The 21,878-nt window shown below is 34.1% G+C and overlaps 1 protein-coding gene across 3 annotated transcripts in view; it reads left to right on the top strand.

Moving 5' to 3' along the window:
* The window catches only part of LRP1B (LDL receptor related protein 1B), a 1,950,491-nt gene that overhangs the window by 1,721,627 nt on the left and 206,986 nt on the right, over window positions 1-21,878 (top strand). For all 3 annotated transcript variants that reach the window (XM_031651763.1, XM_031651762.1, XM_031651761.1), the window contains 4 exons: window positions 1,085-1,178; window positions 7,287-7,403; window positions 7,516-7,635; window positions 9,341-9,460. In XM_031651763.1, the coding sequence (XP_031507623.1) occupies window positions 1,085-1,178; window positions 7,287-7,403; window positions 7,516-7,635; window positions 9,341-9,460 (451 nt within the window). The remainder of the gene's footprint in view (window positions 1-1,084; window positions 1,179-7,286; window positions 7,404-7,515; window positions 7,636-9,340; window positions 9,461-21,878) is intronic.

Genomic DNA, 21,878 nt, shown 5'->3' with positions numbered 1-21,878 from the left:
ATCAGAATTTCTCTTTGTCCTAAAAGATCACGTGCATTTATTAGGAATTCTGAAAACTGAAAAGAACTATGTTGGCCTTAAATGCTTTAAAGAGATATTCTTAAAATTTATGTGGGGTGCATACTCATCATGGCTAAAGGTAGTATTTTCAGTGTTCAGGAATGTTTATGGAATCACAGCATGACAGAGCTGGAAAAGATACTTCAGGTTATCTTCAGATCCTCTTTTGGTGGCTAAAGAATACAGACTGAGAGATGTTAATTGAATTGCCCAAGATTCTGAATAAAATGCAATTAAATTAAATTAATTCAAATTACCTAAATTAGTTTGACTGGATATCTCTTCCTGATATGCCTGATAGTTTTTAGCCCTATTTAGTGTTTGCCAAACTTTTCCTGTAAAGGGCCAGATAGTAAATATTATAGACTTTTCAGGCCACAGGATCTCTGTAGCAAGTACTCATGTCTGCTGCTGTAGTGTACAAGTAGCCCTTCAGGGCTGGTGCGGTGATTTATTTACACCTGTGATCCAGCACTTTGGGTGGCCTAGGTGGAAGGATCACTTGAGCCCAGGAGTTTGAGACCAGCCTTGGCAACATGGTGAAACCTCATCTTTACAAAAAATACAAAAATTAGCTGGGCAAGGTGGCAGATACCTATAGTCCCAAATACTCCAGAGGCTGAGGTGAGAGAATCTCTTGAGCCCAAGAAGTTGAGGCTCCAGAGAGCTGAGATCACACCACTGCCTTCCAACCTGGGTGACAGAGGGAGACCCCATCTCTACAAACCAGCCAACCAACCAACCACAAAACCAAGTAGCTCTTTAGACAACATGTAAATGTAAGAGCTTGTCTGTGTTTGCAGGTCATCTCAGGAGGTTTTCCTGAACAATATGCTCTCCTGGAAGATCATCTTATAGCTTGTTGTGTAATTAGTTCCTATTGTGGAATTCTCCAAAATCACCGTTGTTCACATTTGCAGCAAAAATGTAGGCTAGGCTATGTTGCCAAATTTTAAAATATCCATTATATAGGCACTGGGTTCTTCAACATTTTTTTTCTTTTTTCTTTTTTTTCTTTTTAAAGTTTCGTTGCAAAACTGACAAATGTATTCCATTCTGGTGGAAATGTGACACTGTGGATGACTGTGGTGATGGATCTGATGAACCTGATGACTGTCGTGAGTATACTGGCAAATGTTGAAATTTAGAGTTTAGAGTCCCTTATATCCCAGACATGGAAAATTGAAACTACACCTAAAGTATTGCCTTCTGACACTTCTCCAAAATTGAAATAGAAAAATTTTAAATGCCATTATTTAAAAATAAAATAAAAATTGTTGCAATATTTTGATTATCTCTCTGATAACTGTTACATTTAGAATGGCACCATCAACCACTTGTGTTAGATTTTGTTTCTCAAATTTGATTACTTGTGGAATAATGACATTATTTCATGTAGTGATCAGTAGGGTAATAAGCAGCATTAATTTGACTTAACATGTCACCAAGTTAGAAGAAAAAATGGGCAAGTTTCCAGAATGTCACTTAATGACTGAAATCTTATCTTTAAGAAATGTGATTTCTCAACTTTACTGTCAGCATTGAAATCCTGAAAATTCCTTAAAAGTCTGATTTTTCCAATATAAATCATTAGATTGCCATTAGGTAATTTAATTTGTTCTTAGCAATTGCTCTAAAGTGACTACCAATTATGTTTGGCATTTGACTGTAATTGGTGTGGTTAGCTGCTGCTTTTTCAGCAATCGTTGGTAACTTTGGTTGTAATGAGACATCAGCAGACTTTTCCTTGATAGTCTTGTATACTTCACTCCATCAGTCACTCCAATACTTCACTCTCAGGTTAGAGATGCTCATAGTCAATCATGATGATTCCCTCAACATCCCAGTACATGGTTGTCATGATTTGGCCTTGATAATTGAGTTCAAAATCCTTAGGCTTGCACTGCAAAAAAACAGAAAAAGCTGGCTACCTTCTACTGTAGAGCTTGCTACCACCTTATTATAAAGCTTTTTCAAATTTAGGGCATATAGATAGTTACTTAGATAGGCTATATTCCATCTCTCTGGTCATGCCCAAGTCTGTCACACATTGAAATTATTTCATATAGCATATATGTTTGAAAGCAGTAAGTAATCAAATCAATGAAAAAGAAAAAAATTATAAAAGTCATTGCTTTTCTAATATAATCCTTATGTTTCTGAAAGATTCACTGCTCTTTGATTTTTTAAATACAGTTTTTGTTTTTTACTATGATAGACAACATATAAAGAGTAGTATCTCGGTGGGATAGGTATACTATAATGTCTGAATTATTATTTTCAAAAAACTTATTAAGTTAAAAGGAATATCAAAAGATGAATAAATTATTTGGGTGACCTTACTGAGATTCTTATTAAGAGAAAGTTATTACTTTCCCCACAATAAAGTAAATTTTCTATGATAACAGTAAATACACTGAATGCAACTTATATTTGTAATTCTTAGAAATAAACAAAAATGAATATATTAGTTTAGTCCATTAATTAAGAAGTTGATCTTTCCTGTCTAGATTCACTGTTCTCTGAGAAAATTTCACTATAATGACCTTCAACTCCTGACCTCTAGTTGTAATTTTGACTGAAATTTCATCCTGGAACCACATTGATATGAAAAATTAACTACAGATGTAGTATTAGGAATTTTGCACATTTAACTCCTTTCAGAATATATGGTCATCAAATATTACTTTAGTGTCTTTTTGAGTCACTGCTGTCTAAGAGACATCTGTTATCTAAGAGCTTCTCTATGATCCTTGTTTTGATTAAATACTAATATATACATTTTTAATTGACAAGTAAATTTCTATATATTTAAGGTATATAGCATAATTTTATCATATATGTATACATTGTGGAATGGCAAAATTACACTATTTATCATATACATTACCTCACATACTTAGCTTTTTTTTGTGCTGAGAATACTTAAAATCTATTCTCTTAGTAATTTTCAAGTGTGCAATATATTGCTTTTAACCATAGTCAACAAGATGTACAATAGATCTCTTGAAGTAATTTTTTCCATCTAACTGAAATTTTGTGTCTTTTGAACAACGTCTTCCTAATCTCCCCAATCTCCAGCCTCTGGTAACTGTCATTTTATTCTCCGTCTCTATAAGTTTGACTTTCTTAGAGTCTACTTATAAGTGAGATCATGTGGTATTTGTCTTTCTTTGCCTGGCTGGTATTACATAAAATAATGTCCTCCAGGTTCATCCATGCTGTCACAAATAACAGGGTTTCCTATTTTAAAATATTGAATATTATTCCCTCATGTATATATACCATATTTTCTTTATTCATTCATCCATTGATGAACCCTGTGGTTGATTTCATATCTTGGTTACTGTGAAGAAAGCTGCAGTGAACAAGTGAATGCAGATAGTGTTACAACATAATGATTTTATTGTCTTTGGTTATACAGGCATACCTTATTTTATTCTGCTGTACTTACTGTGCTTTGCAGATACTGTATTTTTCACAAACAGAAGGTTTATGGCAATGCTGCATCAATATTGTCTATTGGTGACATTTTTCAACAGCATGTGGTCACTTTGTCTCTCTGTCACAATGTGGTAATTCTCACACTATTTCAATTTTATCATTATTATGATCATACTTGTTATGGTGATATGATCAATATTCTTTGATATCATTAATACTATTGTAATTGTTTTGGAACACTGCAGACCATACCCATAAAAGACAACAAACTTAATCAATAAATATTGTGTGTGTTCTGGCTGCCTACCAACCCACTGTTCCCTCTCTCTCTCCCTCTCCTTGGGCCTCCTTATTCTCTAAGCACAACAATACTAAAATTAGGTCAACTAATAGCCCCACAATGGCTTCTAAGTGTTCCAGCGAAAGGAAGAATTTCATGTCTCTCACTTTAAATCAAAAGCTAGAGATTATTAAGCTTAGTGAGAAAGGCATCTCAAAATACAAGATATATCAAAAGCTATGCTTCTCGTACCACTCAGCAAAATTATGAATGCAAAGGAAAAGTTCTTAAAAGAAAATAAAAATGCTACTGCAGTGAACACATGATCAGACAGTACAGATGCCTTCTTGCTAATGTAGAGAAACTTTCAGTGGTCAGGATAGAAGATGAAGTCATCTACAACAGTTCCTTAAGCCAAAGCCTAATCCAGAGCAAGGCCCTACCTAACTCTATTTAATTTTGTACAGTTTTTTTTAAACATAATGCCATTGCACACTCAATAGACTACAGTATAGTATAAACATAACTTTTATATGTACTAGGAAACAAAAAAAAAAATTTATGACATGCTTTATTGTGATATTTGCTTTATTGTGGTGGTCTGGAACTGAACCTCCAATATCTTCTAGGTATGCCTGTATATATCTAGTAGTGGGATTGCTGGATCATATGGTCACTACATTTTTAATTTTTTGAGAAACCTGCATACTGTTACCCAAAATAGCAGTACTAATTTACATTTCTACCAATGAAATACAAGAAAGGCATCTCAAAACATCCCAAAAGCTATGCTTTTTGTACCACTCAGCAAAATTATGATTGCAAAGGAAAAGTTCTTAAAAGAAAATGAAAATGCTACTGCAGTGAACACATGATCAGACAGTACGGATGCCTTCTTGTTAATATGGAGAGACTTTCAGTGGTCAGGATAGGAATTAATAACATATAAATGTTTTCTTTTCTTCACATCATTGCTAACACTTATATTTCTTCTTTTTTTACAATGCCTAACTTAACAGGTATAAGATGATACCTTATTGTGGTTTTATTTGCATTTTCCTGATAATTAGTGATGTTGAGTATTTTTTAATATATCAGTTGGCCATTTGTATAATTTTTTAAAGAAATGCCTATTCAAATCCTCAGCTCATTTTTAAATGTTTTTTTTTTTCTTACTGTTGGATATTCTTTATATATTTTGGATATTAACCCATTAGCACATGTACTGTTTGCAAATATTTTCTTCCATTTTATAGATTGTTTCTTTATTCTGTTGATTGTTTCTTTTTCTGTATATAAGTTTTTTTTTTTAATTTGAAGTAATTCCATTTGTCTATTTTTGCTTTTGTTACCTGTGTTTTTAGAGTCATATCCAAAAAGTTTTTACCCACACTAATGTCGTGGAACTTTCCCTCTATATTTTCTTCAATAGTCTTAAATGTTTTTATTGGTTTCATTATCTCTGTGAGCTTTCTTTTAGTATAGCAAATAAACATTTACTTGTAGTTGATGGGGTAACAGCTTTGAATATCTGTAGGCATGATACTTTACTTGAGAGTCATGGTGAAGTAGAAAATTATATGCAAGAGTCTACGGAATGCTTAGATTTCACTTTCGGGTAGATGCGTCATCAATTCCTGCAGACAATAAGAGCTGCTGGCAATACTTATAACTTCACCTGAGAAGACAGGAAAGTCTCATCCCAGGGTCCCATACTTGCAAACTTACATACTGTTATTTATATAAATGTAGTTAGGAGGGATGCATCAAAATTCTCTGGCATCACAGATTTGTTATAACGTTTCTTATAATAATCTAATACACTTAAGATTATTCTAGAGACAGATTTGAAGGTCAGATGGGCTTCCAAGTTATTTCCAAGCATTCCTTTAATAGTTGCAACCTTTTTCCTGGTGGGGAGTTGTTTTGATAGCAAAGGAGTATTAAAGAAAATTATATACAAAGCAAAATGAAATAGAAGAAAGGCACATGTTTAAAGTATGAGATAATTGTGTCATTCAGTTTAAACATTTAGTATGATTAATTAACAAATGTTATAGATTGGAAGCAAATAATTGTCAACATTTTAGAACTCTCCTCTATGGAAGCAAACCATATATAGAGTTATTTTTAAAAGAATGCTTAAATTTTTATGTAATATTGTAATTATAAAAGCATAATTTATTTATCAAAAAAAGTTTAAATGCTATTTATTAGTGTTTGATTCACTGATTTGCGCTAATAAAGATAATATTAATCTCAAAATCAGTAATGTGCATTAAAATTATTAGTCAAAAGATAAGTGTTTTATTGCAAACACCATAGTAGATTTGAATTCAGAGTCTGACACTTAAAAGTTGTGCATACTTAGATGAATTATTCATATTCAGTAAATTTAGTTTACTCATTGCTAAAATGTTGATGCCAAAATGAGAATGTTATGATGAGATGATATTAGTAACTGTATGTGAAGGGGTCTAGCCCAGTGCCTGACACATAGTAGATCCTCAGCAGATCCTGCCTTATTATTGTTATTCCCAGATAATACGATAAGATAAAATGCATTATCACTTAGGAGTTACTTGTTATAATATATGTATAGTATATAAAATATTTGCCATTTATAAGATATTGTTCTCTTGTATAATAATAGGATTATAGGGATGAATATTGATAAATCTGATTTAAAATGTGATAGATGTAGAAAACATTTGCTTTACATTGTGCTAGAGAATATGTATTGTGGGCCAGGTGCAGTGACTCATGTCTGTAATCCCAAAACTTTGGGTACCTGAGGTGGGGAGATCACCTGAGGTCCGGAATTCGAGACCAGCCTGGCCAACATGGTGAAACCCCATATCTACTAAAAATACAAAAAATTAGCCAGGCGTGGTGGTGGGTGCCTGTAATCCCAGCTACTCGGGAGACTGAGGCAGTAGAATTGCTTGAACATAAGAGACAGAGGTTGTAGTGAGCCAATATCACACCACTGCACTCCAGACTGGGCGACAGAGCAAGACTCTGTTTCAGAAGGAAAAAAGAAAAAAAAGAAAAGAAAAAAAAGAAAAGAAAAAAAGAAAAGAAAGAATATGCATTGTGGTCAAATCACACACACCATAGGCCAAGTGATCAAGGAGAAATTATTTCTCAAAAAATGATATTGGAATAACAGTTTTTGTTACAATAAATTTCATTCTGCAACTTAACTTCTCAATATCACTTCATTAAAATTAGGAGACTTTTGTTTTTTAATTTTTTAAAAAAATATTTGTCTGTTATTAATTCCTACCTTCTAAAGTATGGTTTATTAAATGTTTTCTGGAAGCCATCTGTGTTGCTCAAAGCTAAACATTTGAATCTGATAGCTATCGAGATGAGAGACATTCACATTGTGTTCTAGGATATATTTATTGTAGTAAATATCTTGAATGCCAGAAAGTCTCTGTTTAAGAACTTGTGAGGTAAGATTGCCATTCCACAATATCTATGCTTTCTCCCCTAGCTGAATTTAAATGTCAGCCAGGCCGATTTCAGTGTGGGACTGGACTCTGTGCTCTACCAGCTTTCATCTGTGATGGAGAGAATGATTGTGGAGACAATTCTGATGAACTCAACTGTGGTAGGTGATTAAATTCCTAACTAATGAACGTAAGTCTAATTCTCAACTGATTATGTCTGTGCGATTTAAATTCAGACACATATTTTTTTTTTCCTCTCTCTCTATGTTCTAGACACACATGTCTGCCTGTCAGGTCAATTCAAGTGTACCAAGAACCAGAAATGTATCCCAGTAAACTTAAGATGTAATGGGCAAGATGACTGTGGTGATGAGGAAGATGAAAGAGACTGTCGTAAGTCAGCTCAAAATGCTCTGTCTTGTCTTAACTTTGACTCCTAACTAAAATAAGTCTAAAAATTATTACTGTACTTCATAAACTCATATGATGTAGATAAAGTAAAAATAAATTATGGCCAAATAATTAGAAATAGGTGCCAACTGGGATAGAAGCTCTAAATAAAAATAGAGAAAATGAAAATATGGGCAAGTTTACTTTAAAATCTACCTGGAAATTATGACAAACATGAACAACATTCATTCATCCACATCATCCTTAAAAGAAGCATCAAATACAACATGACAATTGATTATGTTTTTTTAAATGTATGCTTGCCCACATTAAGTAGATAAAGGTAATTTACTTCTGTTGATTAATTCGTTTCTTGAAGTTATTTTTAATTAGAGAGTTTTTTTCTCCATGAAATACATGTTGTACTCATGAAGAGACATATAAAATCTGGGTAAAATAGTCTAACAAAAGTTTAACTTCTACAAAATTCTAAATAATGCTCTATTTAACATATCTTAATGAACTATTTGAAAGAATGACAGTAAAATATTTTGTTTCTTTTCATCTCATATTTCCATCTTCCATCAAAATTCAAATTACGTTAAATGGAAGGCAAAACAGTTTATACCATGTACATATATATGCACATAGGCTGCCATGCACATGCTTGCACACGCACTCACACATTCAGATTGTGTGAACAATGGAGCACCTGTCAAGTTTCAGGGCTTCAACAGAATTGCTGTCAACATTTCTGTCTTGCTGAAGTTTTATTTTATTCCTCTAAAACTTTTATCAGTAAATAATGTGCAGTCATCCAGCAATTTGATTAAGAGGGTGCATTCAGAATAAAGTCGGTACCAGTTCTTTATGGTTAGCCATTCTAGAAGATGATGCATTGAACTGACTAGGATTTGTGATGCAGTTTACAGTCTAAGTTGGATGTTCACTTCCCTCAAAAACTCAACACAGGCCGGGCAAGTGGCTCACGCCTGTAATCCCAGCACTTTGGGAGGCCGAGGCAAGTGGATTACCTGAGGTCAGGAGTTCGAGACCAGCCTGGCCAACATGGTGAAAACGTGTCTCTAATAAAAATACAAAAATTAACTGGGCACAGTGGCAGGTGCTTCTAATCCCAGCTACTCGGGAGACTGAGGCAGGAGAATAGCTTGATCCTGGGAGATGGGGGTTGCGGTGAGCCGAGACCGTATCACTGCACTCCAGCCTGGGCAACAGAGCAAGACTCCATATATGTATAAAACTCAACACAATTCCTAGACATTTTCATAAACTTTATACTTTTTATTTCCTTATTCACTTAATGCCTTCCAATTTTAGTATTTTTGAGTTTACAAAAATGTGTACCTATGAATTCTTATTTTTTTCTGGAAGAAGACTTATTTTGAAAGTCCCTGAATTCTTAATTCTTAAAATGAGTGTTCAAATATCTAATCAACAGTTTTTTTGAAAACTCTGATATTTATCAGTGTATCACTGCAAAAATATGTTTTCTTTATTTTTACAGGAGAGGATATCAGGAGTATCTCATAAGAAATTAAAAGTTAAAATTCCTCACCTTCAGCGTCCTATTAATTTAAAGACAATACTTTTTTTGATAAACTGCCTTAAACATTTGTCTATAAAATTTGTTTTTAATAAATAAATATGTTCTCCAAAGCTACATTTTAATAGCAGTTTTCTTCCTAAGCTGAAAACAGCTGTTCTCCAGACTATTTCCAGTGTAAGACTACGAAACATTGCATTTCCAAGCTGTGGGTTTGTGATGAGGATCCAGACTGTGCAGATGCATCAGACGAGGCCAACTGCGGTGAGTGTTTGTGACTCTGGGTCTTCTCTCTCCGTTTTTGGGTCATCATCTGCAATAACCACAGTGAATCAAATTTGAACACAATTCTTTTGAAACTAAGGTCTTACCTGAAAAGGTTTTGTCTCTGTGTTCACAGACTCATAAAAACGTAGGTTAGCTACTTTACAAAAAGCCTGGAGTGATAAGATGGAAGAGTAAATATTCCTTAATATAACCCAGAACTTTATAAAAGATAAACCAAAGAGGTAGAATAAGACCATTATTTTCTTATATTAGAGTGTGAACATGCTAGCATTAGCATTTAGTGAATAGAAATAAGGAAACACTATATTCACATCATTCTGGAATTCATTTTTTTTTTTTTTTTTGCTTTAATCCCTAAGATTCTGTAGTTATTCAATGATTATTGTATGTCATTCTTTAATAGAATACAGTGTGAAAAAAGAATAAAAAGCATCTGTTCTGTATTAGTAGATGACGGTGATCATTTAAGCCAGCATTTGCTTTTGAAACATTAATATTTTCACTTAAAATAATTTTATTTACAATAATTTATTGATTGACATTGTAGAAATGGAGAATATATTTATTTTGTTTAATATATTTGATTCTATCTTAAAGCTGTTAACACTGAGACAGAAATCAAGAGTATTTGCTATGTGTAATTCATTTTATCAGCATTTATTAACATTAATGAGCCTGTTCTGTAGACAAATATGCCAATTTGGCATTGTTGGATAAGCAAAAAGCATTTCATCTAGTAATTGATTAGAAAAGACAAAGTTTGTCCAAACTGGATAGGACTCCCAGACTTCATAGAAGTGTGTTAAATGCATTTGCTAGATTCCACAGTACTTTCATTGAACTTTTATGGAGAAAATGAAAATAATGAAAAACCTTTAAGTGCTCTGAAATTTCATTTATTTTCAACAACACTTATGAGCTACATGTATAAGTGCTGGCAATAATAACATGTCTCTAAGTGATTTTCCTAATACTATCTTCTTATAATTGGGTCTTTAGAATATGCAACCAGTATAGCTTACCACAATATCATAAAACTACCATTTACCACTTTGTGGAATTGGTTTTCAGAATTACTTCACAAAGCCTCAAACTGCATTCATCACCAATTAGTCCATAGCAACTACCAAGGACTTTTGTGGGCTAGTTTATATTACTGGCTAGTTTACTCTGTTGTCTTTTGCATTTTCACTTACCAAACAAAAGTGAAATAATGACTTGTTAATTCTGAACAATTTCTGGACTGGGTTGTTATTTCTGTATTTTCCTCTCTTTCCTTTTCCTCACTTTAGCATGATTTAACTCTGTTTTGGTAGATTATATGCTTCAAATAGATTATTATCAATCACCTTAGTAACAACAATACCGAATATTTAGTTGATGGTAACCATATGGCCTGAGAAATATGTTAAAAGCTTTAGAGTGATTATCTTACTTAATCTCTTTATTACCCCTATTTCATTGATAAGGAAAGTGGGCAAAAAGAGGTTCTGTAACTTGTCTAAAGTCCTACAGCTAGCAAGTCCTGTAACTGGAATGTGACTCCAGGGTTATTGGAAACCAAAGCATCTGCTTTGAACCTCTGTGGATACAGCATAAATATACTTCATTCTTTCCATATGAAGAAAAAAATATATTTAAATGTTTTCAGTAGTGAGGTTATATAGGATTCTCCCAGACACTAGTATTGCTGTAAGTTCCAGACCAGTGTACACACACACACACACACACACACACACACACACACACACACACATACGGGGAGCAAGGATGGAGGGTTGTCATCTGATTTGAGTTACACAATTTTATTGTGCACAGGTGCTAATTAATGTAAAGAAAATTCTATGTGATATCTTAGTACAGCATTTCATGCCCCTTATTTTCGAAAGGGATGAGTGGCCACCTTGTTTCCTTTTGTCCTCAATAAATATAGAAATGTTACATATTTATGCTAATTCTTTAACACTCCCTGGGATAATTCTCCTTCTGGTGTTTTTATTGAATGGGAAAGAAACGTAACACTTTGCAAAGGTTCACTGTGTTATGCCAAGTCCTTATCGTTTGACTCAGTTATGTATCCTTATGTCTAAGAACCGATCTTGTCTAGAAGCATGGGTGTGTTTCACTATTTCACATGTCCCATATCCTCAGGACTTAGCAGGATGTAGAGTAGGATTGCATTAAGTGTGGGATGAGTGTCTAACCTATTCCCTCTTGCAGGATCTCTATTTAGAATCCATTTTTATTTCAGTTTGTGTCCATAGTTTTCTTAACCCGTGCTATGTTTAAGGGGAGATTCTATTATGCTCTTGAAGTCCACCTAGTTGTTATCTCTTACTTCTCAGCACCAATTTTTGTATTTATCTATAGTTCCATTATCAATAGGATTATTTCATTTCTAAAGTCTGAACATTGTAATTTGTTCTACCTTGACATATTCTAATTTAAACAATTTGTTTTGTTTTTATTTAAATTATGTAAAGAAAGCAATATAGAAGCAAGAGAAAGAGAGAGAGAAGCACTATGAAAAAAATGAAGCAGAGTAACTTTACACATACAATATATATATATAGTGTAGGGAATTAAAATAATAATCATTGTAAATATTTTTTAAATTCTACATTTATATTTACTGAAATACCATGTTTATTGAATTTAACCTGGTATAATTGGGTCTATGAGTACTCACAATTTTAACAACAAATGTTCAATCTATGAAAAAAATGTATGCTAATGTATAATTTAAGGAGACTTTGAATAGATGTAAATTCAATATAGTGTAGGAGACCAGCATTAATAATTTAGTCTTGGTGAAACTTTGGATATAAATTTTAAAAATTAAATTAACTATATAACTTCCAATTTTATTAACGCCTGGTTTTTGAGACAGCTGAATTTATGAATCTGTAAAAATGTACATTTGGCACATTTGGATTAAGTTATTAAAGGTCTTTAAAGAACATCTTGGAGTTCTATTTTTGCCTGAGTAAAAATTTAAATCTATGCTAGCCTCGTGTTCATGACAAGATAGTTACAAATTCATTTTGCGAGTTGTTAATAGTTTGTATAAAATCACTTCTATTTGCTCGAAGGTGTCTGCTCTTTTAAACTTTTTACCAAGGGAAAAACAAGTTTTAAAAAATGTACACAAATACAATTATATTAGACCGTGGAGGAATGCTCTTGTAGGGCTGTTGCACTGTTTATTACAATCTTGGGCAAACACCAGGTTTGAATGCCTGACCAAAATAAGTAGAATATCCCGATTGTAGCAGCTCCAGAATATTTATTTGGAATTTCAACTTCAAACTTTCTTCACCTTCAGCCTACTCTATTCTATTTCAAGAACTAATAGAGGATTTAAGAATTTGACAGACTATACTAGCATCACATGTCTGCTTAGTAATCAGAATTGAAATTTTTCTAAAATTGAACTCATAAGATGGTATTAGAATCTGGATCTTTCTATTATGTTCTCTCTCCCCAGTTTACAGTTTAGATTCTTTTGCATTCTCAATGCCTCTAAAATATTTTCTCTTTTTATCAGCAATTTCCTGTTTGGTCTCTAGTGGTCGACTCTGCACTCATGCCCCAACTTTCTAGCACCCACTGTTGCTCTGCCATATGACTCCTCTCTGTCGTCTTGCTTTCTGCTTATTTTCCTGCATCCTTTCATCTGATCTAGAATTCTGAGTTTTCAAAGAAGATTCTTGCCTCTAAGTTGATTCAACCTCATTTGCTGCTTTTGTGCAATCTCATTTTATAACTTGCTGTTTGGCTTATGATCTTTAATTAATGTGTTAGCTATCGTCATACTAACTAGAGCTCGTGAAGAGAACTTGAGCTTTTTACAGTGTCTTTGTATCTTTTGCAACCTGGCTTTCCCAACACGATGCTGAAAACATTCAACCAAAAAGACAGAACCTATCAACACATGCTTTTATTTTCCTTTAAATATGTGATCAGGGAATTTGAAACTCACTACTCAAAGCTACGGTTATAAGCTATAAGCTTGCATTTATAAGTTATAAGCTATAGTTCTAAGCTTATAAGCTACGTTTATAAGCTATACAGTTATAAGCTATACAGTTATAACTATAAGCTGTAAGTACTCTTATTACCTTATAACTGTTTTTATAAAGTTAAAGCAAGTACATGTTAAATTATAAAATATTTCAGACTGGGAGTGGTGGCTTATGCTTGTAATCCTGGCACTTTGGGAGGCCAGGGCGGGAGGATTGCTTGAGTCAAGGAATTCAAGACCAGCCTGGGCATCATAGTGAGATCCCATCTCTGCAGAAAAAAAATATATTTAAAAATTTACACCTGTAGTGTCAGCTCCTCTGGAGGCTGAGGCTGGAGTGTCGGCTAAATCCAGGAGATTGAGGCTGCAGTGAACCATGATTGCACCACTGTACTGTAGCCTAGGTGACAGAGACAGACCCTATCTCAGAAAAACAAACAAAAAAAAATTCACACATATAGACTTGTTATATAACAAGTATCATGTTATGTAAATTATATAATAAGTGTCATGTACTATTTTTAATAGTTTTTAAAATTTGGTATAAGATATCTCTTTTAATACATTTAAATTTCTACAATAACACTAAAATCCTCCTCTTCCCTTCCCCATTCTTCTTCCCACTCTCCTGAAGTGATCATGTATTATTCACATTTATTATTTTTTACTTGTACTATATAATTATACAACTATGTAAATATGCATATATAAATTCAATATATAGTATGTAGATGTACTTTGTAAATATACTTCCATTTAGAATAACATTTAGAAATTGTTTGTTCCATGGTTTCAAGATAACCTTTGGAGGAAAGCTTCATGCTTTTATATATAGTAAAGATAATGTACTTAAATTTTGTATCTTGGAAAATGGTCCACACTTACAAATATTTTGTTAGGACATCTGTGTCGTATTTTTAATCAGTATTTCCCAAATTTAAATGTAGGTTATAAATATATGTACCATATTTTGACTAGCAAACAGATGATCTGAACATCCTCAGTGCCTCTATCCTGTGTGGCTGTGACTTGTGAATGAAGCGGGTGTGCTGGGGGATGTTGTTGAGGGAGGCTGCTGGGAGACAGATTTTGAATTTTCTAACATATGGTATCACAGTATCTCTCCATCTAGATATTTAGGAGCATGGGATTATGTACCTTCCTGTTAGCAGCTGGAAAGGAGAAAGGGCCTCCTATTCACACAGTCTCTGGAAACTCATTCGTCTCTGATGGGGTTTGGTCTGATCTGCACTCTGTGCTCTAATCTGACTATGAAGTGCAGGCATCCTCACTCCCTGTGGGTTTCGCTGTCTTCAAGTCTTTATTCTTGATGAGCTGCTGCTTACTCTTATGTTGCTGTTGATATATGACACTCCTTGAGCCAAGATCCTTACAGCAGCACATGACCCTGTAAACCTCCTAGGTCCTGTGAGGAGCCAGGAATACTGCCTCAAGCTTATACTTCTAACTTCTACCAACTTTTAATGTCACAAAATAACTCCTAAATTTTTTAAAATGTTGTGTGCATCCAGTGTTGTTTCTCCTAGAAGCTTGGCCTTTTCCCATGGTAAATCCAGGTGAGTGTGACGCTTATCTTTCCAGTGTCTTGGTCCATCCCATGTCAATCTGAGAGCTGCCCTGATGTCTTGAGAATATGTGCAGCTGATCTTTCTACAACTTTCCCATCTTTTTTTCCTTTTCACAATCTCTCAGGATCCAGAAGGGAACTTTACATTTTCTACCTGCCTGAAAAAAACTTCTGGTTAATATCTTACTCATTGTTGAGATGATACTTTCTCTACTTTTCACACTGACAATTAAAAAAAAAAAAAGCCTGTGGGGCAGTATAATATAGGAGAGATAGAAATGAAAACCATATTGTTTTACTGCTTTCCATTTTTTGGCATTCTATAGTTATTTGATCCCAGATGAATTGTAAAATAGCAGTTAATGACATTCTATGGAATCACTATTTCTCAGGATGTACTTTGAACATTTTGTCTGGTATGTGTGTGTGACTAGTATCTGTTGATTGATTTTCAATCTAATTCTAAAACTTTAAAAAAAAATTGCATAGTTCTATCTTGCTTCTTTGAAACTATGATGTATACATATGCTAGTATCTTTTTTAATAGAAACTTTTAAACATAATTTAACTTCTGGTATATTTCTAAACTTTTAAAGTAGTTGTAATGAAAATAAGTATATTTTTCTACAAACTTGGTAGTGTGGGGAACTTATTTTCTATGTGTAAAGCAGCTTCTGTTAATTCAGTAAGGTTTTTTTTTTTGTAGTATTATTAGATCACTACATTTTATGGTAATTTTTTGATATATCATGTGTTTTTCTTTCACCTATTTATTTGTTTTGTTAAATTTATTCTTTTCCTCTTTTCTGCTAATTATTTTTTTGTATGTGTGAATGTATTTGTGTATGTATATTTTGCTGCAAGAGAGAGGGAGAGAAAAAAAGAGAAAGGAAGAGAGTGTGTATGTGAGAGAGAGCCCATATAATAGCATTTATTTTGCATTGAAATGTTTTGGTTCTAATAGAACCCTTGAAGGAGAGCCTAGCCATATGAATGGGACCAGGAAATTGTCTTCTAGCTTTCATAGGAAAAAATGAATGACCTATATGGGAGTCACTAAATAGTCCAAGTGGAATGAATACATTACGTTTTTTCATAGCTTTCATCCAATGACTTTGGTAACTTTTGTGCATTGACTCTCCACCAAAAGGAGGTGCAATTATTCATTGATGTTTCTTTCTTTCTTTCTTTCTTTCTTTCTTTCTTTCTTTCTTTCTTTCTGTCTGTCTGTCTGTCTGTCTTAACAATAACAGGGAACTGTGAAATTTTAATTTTATTGAACAAAGCTAAAAAGGAGCCTACACAATGAGTCAGGATGCATGCCAAACATTCTAGACTCTGGAAATTGATCTGTAGCAAAAGCCATAAGAGAAATAAGTTTTTGCCCATTAGGGATTATAATTAGTTTGAAAAGAAGGGAAATGCCATATTTGCTTCGCTTCATAAGAAATCTAAATTGATGCAGTTGAATTTTTAAAATGAATTGAGTCAGGAATTTAATAATATTCTGTTATATTTTTGTTTGAAAAACTCATCTTTGTAATGCTGCTTTTCTCATCCTTTGCCAAGTATATTCAGTTCTCTAAAACTACAAAATAACACATGCATATATACAAAACTAGTTGCAGATTTTTAGCAGTATGTGAAAAAAAAAAGAGTTAAATATTTTATAGAAAAAAATATGTAAGAAATACGGAGATTTAAAAGTTCTATCTCTTTGGGCCTACCTTTGGAACAAAAATATTTGTCTTTATTTTAGATTATAAGCTTCTGTTTTGCAGATTCTGTTGAAGTATCTTTTGGGCTGGCAATTTCCATGGAGAATACTCTACCCTTTGTAATGTTAGGTATTACTCAGTTCTGCTTAGTACCATGCCGATATGATTGATTATGCTTTGTGTTAGTGATCAAAAATAAGTACAATGAAAGATTCTAATGTTTCTCTCAACACCAATATCTAGTAATTCATCATCTGTAGAAAATATATATTTTTTACCACTTTAAAAAACCTTACACTTAATGCTTATATGTTAACGTCAATTTGAAGATCCAAATGGTGTTAGATTTCGCTATGAAAAAGGCTGTTTTCAGCCATTAACACTTGGACATAATATGATAATGATAACAAAAGACATGTTGTAGTTATTACTGTGGCATTTATTGGCTTTGTGATTTGAGTATACTAAACAGAGGGGTATAGTTGATGCTTCTGATGTCCAATCAGTCTTAAATTTAATGCTTACAATTCAAGCCATCTGGCGTATGTTTTTCGTATAATTAGGCCACCAGTCATGTGCTCAATGTTTAGGTGGAAAATAATGAAAGTAGGGAGTGAAGTGATGCGTAATTTCGTTTTAAAATAACTATCACTTCTTGTTGGGAAACTAATGTCAGAGTAAGTTACTGTAGACTCTTATTATCCTTTGAAATATTAACTCTCTAATTAATATTTTTATTTCTCCAAAATCTTGAGAGAAATTATTTTAAAAAGTCCTCAGAAATCTTCATAAGAAATTGTCTTTGACCAAAGGTAGAAGTTACTGGAAAACTATTATTCGGCCAGTGCAGTGGCTCACACCTGTAATCCCAGTACTTTGGGAGGCTGAAGTGGGTGGATCACCTGATGTCAGGAGTTCAAGACCAGCCTGGCCAACATGGTGAAACCCATCTGTACTAAAATTACAAAACTTAGCTGGGCACGGTGGCACTCACCTGTAATCCCATTTACTCGGAAGGCTAAGGTAGGAGAATCGTTTGAACCTGGGAGGTGGAAGTTGCAGTGAGCGGAGATCTCACTACTGCATTCCAGCCTGGGTAACAGAGTGAGATTCCGTCTCAAAAAAAAAAAAAGAAAAGAAAAGAAAGGAAGAAAACTATTATTATTCAAGCCCACAGAAATAGAGTAGAGAACAGATCTTCCCTGAGACCTAAGGTTTCTCACCCCCGTGGACCATATAGTGCGTATGATTGCACTTCCCTTCTGAATTCTATGTCCTAAGACAGAGACACACACCCAGTATTTAAATGTTCCTTTTTTGTATACCCTTGCATTTTGACTGGTATTTGAGGGAAAAAAAAAAAAAAAAAAAAAAACAGGAGAAATGTGAAGTGATAGTATTTATTGAAATTAAAGTTGTTCTAATGTTTTCAAAACTATATTTTGATTAATAGTATTTATAGTATGTGAACTGTATATTTTACTCAGGCAATCAGGTCTCCAATTTAAACTTATAATTTATATTTAATCTAAATTAATAAAAAGTTACAGAATATGTGCATATGTACAATAATGTTTTATTAGTCATTTTGTTGTAAGTGTAAATATAAAATATAAAGTAAATGCATATTGTTTTAGTTCAGTAAAATCAATTCTTTAGAAGTGGTGTACTAACAATTAGTATTAAATGCTGAGTGGCAGGCTCAATGAAAAGTCCATATCAGAACTGTGGAAATTTATTTTTAAATATTAGAAATTATTTATCATAATTTTTTAATTAATTAAACTATTGAAAGTATAACATCTGCCAGGCACAGTGGCTCACGCTTGTAATTCCAGCACTTTGGGAGGCCGAGGCAGGCAGATCACCTGATGTCAGGAGCTCAAGACCAGCCTGGTCAACATGGCAAAACCCCATCTCTACTGAAAATACAAAAAATTCACTGGACATGGTGATGCGCGCCTATAATCCAAGCTATTCGGGAGACTGAGACTGGAAATTGTTGAACCCAGGAGGCAGTGGTTGCAGTGAGCCAAGATTGCACCACTGCACTCCAGTTGGGGCAACAGAGCAAGACTCTGTCTCAAAAAAAAAAAAAAAAAAAAAAAAGTATAACGTCTAATCTGTTTCAACTTGTTGGAGACACTTCTAAAGTTTTAATCTAATTTCCTCTATTACCAAGTAAATTGTATTGACAAAACTGTAACACTTAGTAGCATATATGGCTTTAGGATTTTCATTCTGAACATTATTAGATTAAAAGTTTTCAATCAAATGTAGAATCTGTTTCTATTTTAATCTTCTTGGTAATTAGTTTCTGAATCCCAACTACAAAATGTAGTCAGGAAATCCAATATATTACCTAATTTCAATTAATCATGGTTTTGCTATATAAAGATCACACAGGTATGTCTGTCAACCATTGTATCTGTGTATCAGGATGTTAGATAGCTTACATGAATATTCCTAGTTATTTCTTAAATTTGTCCACAGATGATGGAATACTTTGTAAATCTCTATGTTAGAAGTTCTTCAGATTAACTTAATGCTGTTGGAATTGGTATACACCCAGTCCTATAATGAGTTCTACTTCAGGAAGCAGATTGTTAGGAACAACTGTCCAGTTCCTCAGTGTGGTCTTTGTAATCTCCAAAGCACAAGATTCTTGATACAAACAGGCTCTGAGCAGTAAAAACTGGCTAGCTATTAGGAAATCACAGAGGCACAAGAAACTTCCTCCAGAAATCATAAAACTCTTTATGGACTCAGAACTCCAATTATTTGGTTAGTTTCTTTTAAGAAAATGATATTTCATTGAGTCAGAAAAAAGAAAATTGATAATTACTACATACAATATAAGCAAAAATATACATATTTTTTCTTTCAGAATTCACCATGTCAATTTTTGTAATGTCCAAGTACAAATTATTTCAGCTTAGCTTGTCAAATGATTCTGAAAATTAATATTGGGAATATGTCATTTCAAAGCCAGGTATTACAAATGGGAAACTGAAGAACTACACACAAGGTTGAATGTCAAGGCACTCTCAAGCCAGAGCCTCCTGTTCTTGGCAGAGGAAGCATCAAGCACTTTAACATTTCAGGATGCTATCAATGTATCCCACAACAATGGGCTCAGTTTGTATTATCTGTTTTCTTTAATATTCTACTTGTATAATTGATTTTTAATTTGTATAGTATTTCTTTATTTAACAAATTAATGAACACCTGAAAATATTAAGCCATTTTGTTAGTAACTCCAGGAATCCAAAGAAGTTGAATTTTCCAAATAATAGTTTTGAAAGCTTATTAAGTGCTATGTATTAGGCTGTGTGCCTTATGTGGATGATCATATAAGTATAAAATATTATCTAATCCTCACAACAACCTATGAGAGCTACACTGTTATTATTCCTATTTCATAGTTAAGGAGATAAAGCTCAGGGAGTGTGAGTTCTCTCATTGTCACCCAGATAGAAAATGGGTGAACAGGGATGGGCACAGTAGGTCACTCCTGTAATCCCAGCACTTTGGAAGGTCAAAGCAGGATCACGAGGTCAGGAGTTCGAGACCAGCCTGGCCAACATGGTGAAATTCCATCTTTACTAAAAATACAAAAATTAGCTGGGTGTGGTTGTGGGCGCCTTTAATCCCAGCTACTCAGGAGGCTGAGGCAGGAGAAACTCTTGAACCCGGGAGGCAGAAGTTGCAGTGAGCTGAGATAGTGCCACTGCACTCCAGCCTGGGCAACAAGAGCGAGACTGTCTTGGGTGGGGGAGGGGGAGAAAGAAAGTGGGTGAACAGATAATTGAATCAGTGGGATCTGGCTCCAGACCCATACCCAACCGTTACTCAATACAGCTTCTTTGACCTGTTATAGTTTGTAATTAGGCAGAGAAGTAAGACACAGATACAAAATATTGGAATAGGTAATTTTTTGTTTGTTTGTTTTTGAGACAGAGTCTGGCTCTGTCGCCCAGGCTGGAGTGCAGTGGCGTGATCTCGATTTCGGCTCACTACAAACTCTGCCTCCCAGGTTCATGCCATTCTCCTGCCTCAGTGTCCCGAGTAGCTGGAACTATAGGCACCCGCCACCACGCCTGGCAATTTTTTGTATTTTTAGTAGAGACGGGGTTTCATGGAATAGGTAATTTTTAACAGAAAAATATGTATTTAAATGGTCTTAAAATTATTATCTGTTGTCACTAACAGTGAGTGAGGAGGCATAGGATGAGCAAGATAGCGGTACAGTGTCTATAGACCTTTGAGAGCAATGATAAACAAATCGAAAGTCAGTCTGCTTTTCAATCTCATAAACCTGCCAATGGCAATTCTAAGCATAGTCACTGATGGAAAAAACCCTCCCTCCAAGGCCAGTCCAGGGATTATAATAGAAAATAGAAATCTGGTACCTTACCTTAGAGATAAAAATAAATACAATAAAACAAGCAATGTTATTAAATTCTACTTTAAAACAATTCTAATTTGACATCAGCCTACCAAAACCCAGCTCTTTGTTAAAAACGGAGATTAGTTAAGTGTCAGAAAAGCCCTCTTTACCCTTGACTGAACTTTTCAAAAGGCAACAATGAGGAAGAATGAAAGAGAATTGACCAGTTCAAAACTTTCTCATGAGCCCTTCAAGGTGATCTAGCACCTTGTTCACACACTGTTTGAACTATCTGGTGCATTGTGTGATCCACAGCTTTCCATCTGTGTCATGCATGATACACTTTTGAAAACACTGTCTTCTTCAATATGAACTATGGTAGCAGCACATGTACTCTGAAGGGAATTCCATTCACTGCAGGATTCCAAGATGATCTCAGTTTATATATTGGTACTGAAAGTTTTTGGAGATTGTCATCTATTAAAAAATGTTGGCCGGGCGCGGTGGCTCAAGCCTGTAATCCCAGCACTTTGGGAGGCCGAGACGGGCGGATCACAAGGTCAGGAGATCGAGACCATCCTGGTTAACACGGTGAAACCCCGTCTCTACTAAAATAAATACAAAAAACTAGCCGGGCGAGGTGGCAGGCGCCTGTAGTCCCAGCTACTCGGGAG

Source organism: Papio anubis, chromosome 10, assembly GCF_008728515.1.
Source record: "Papio anubis isolate 15944 chromosome 10, Panubis1.0, whole genome shotgun sequence".
Lineage (NCBI taxonomy): Eukaryota > Metazoa > Chordata > Mammalia > Primates > Cercopithecidae > Papio > Papio anubis.
This window is presented reverse-complemented; position numbering and strand designations above follow the sequence as displayed.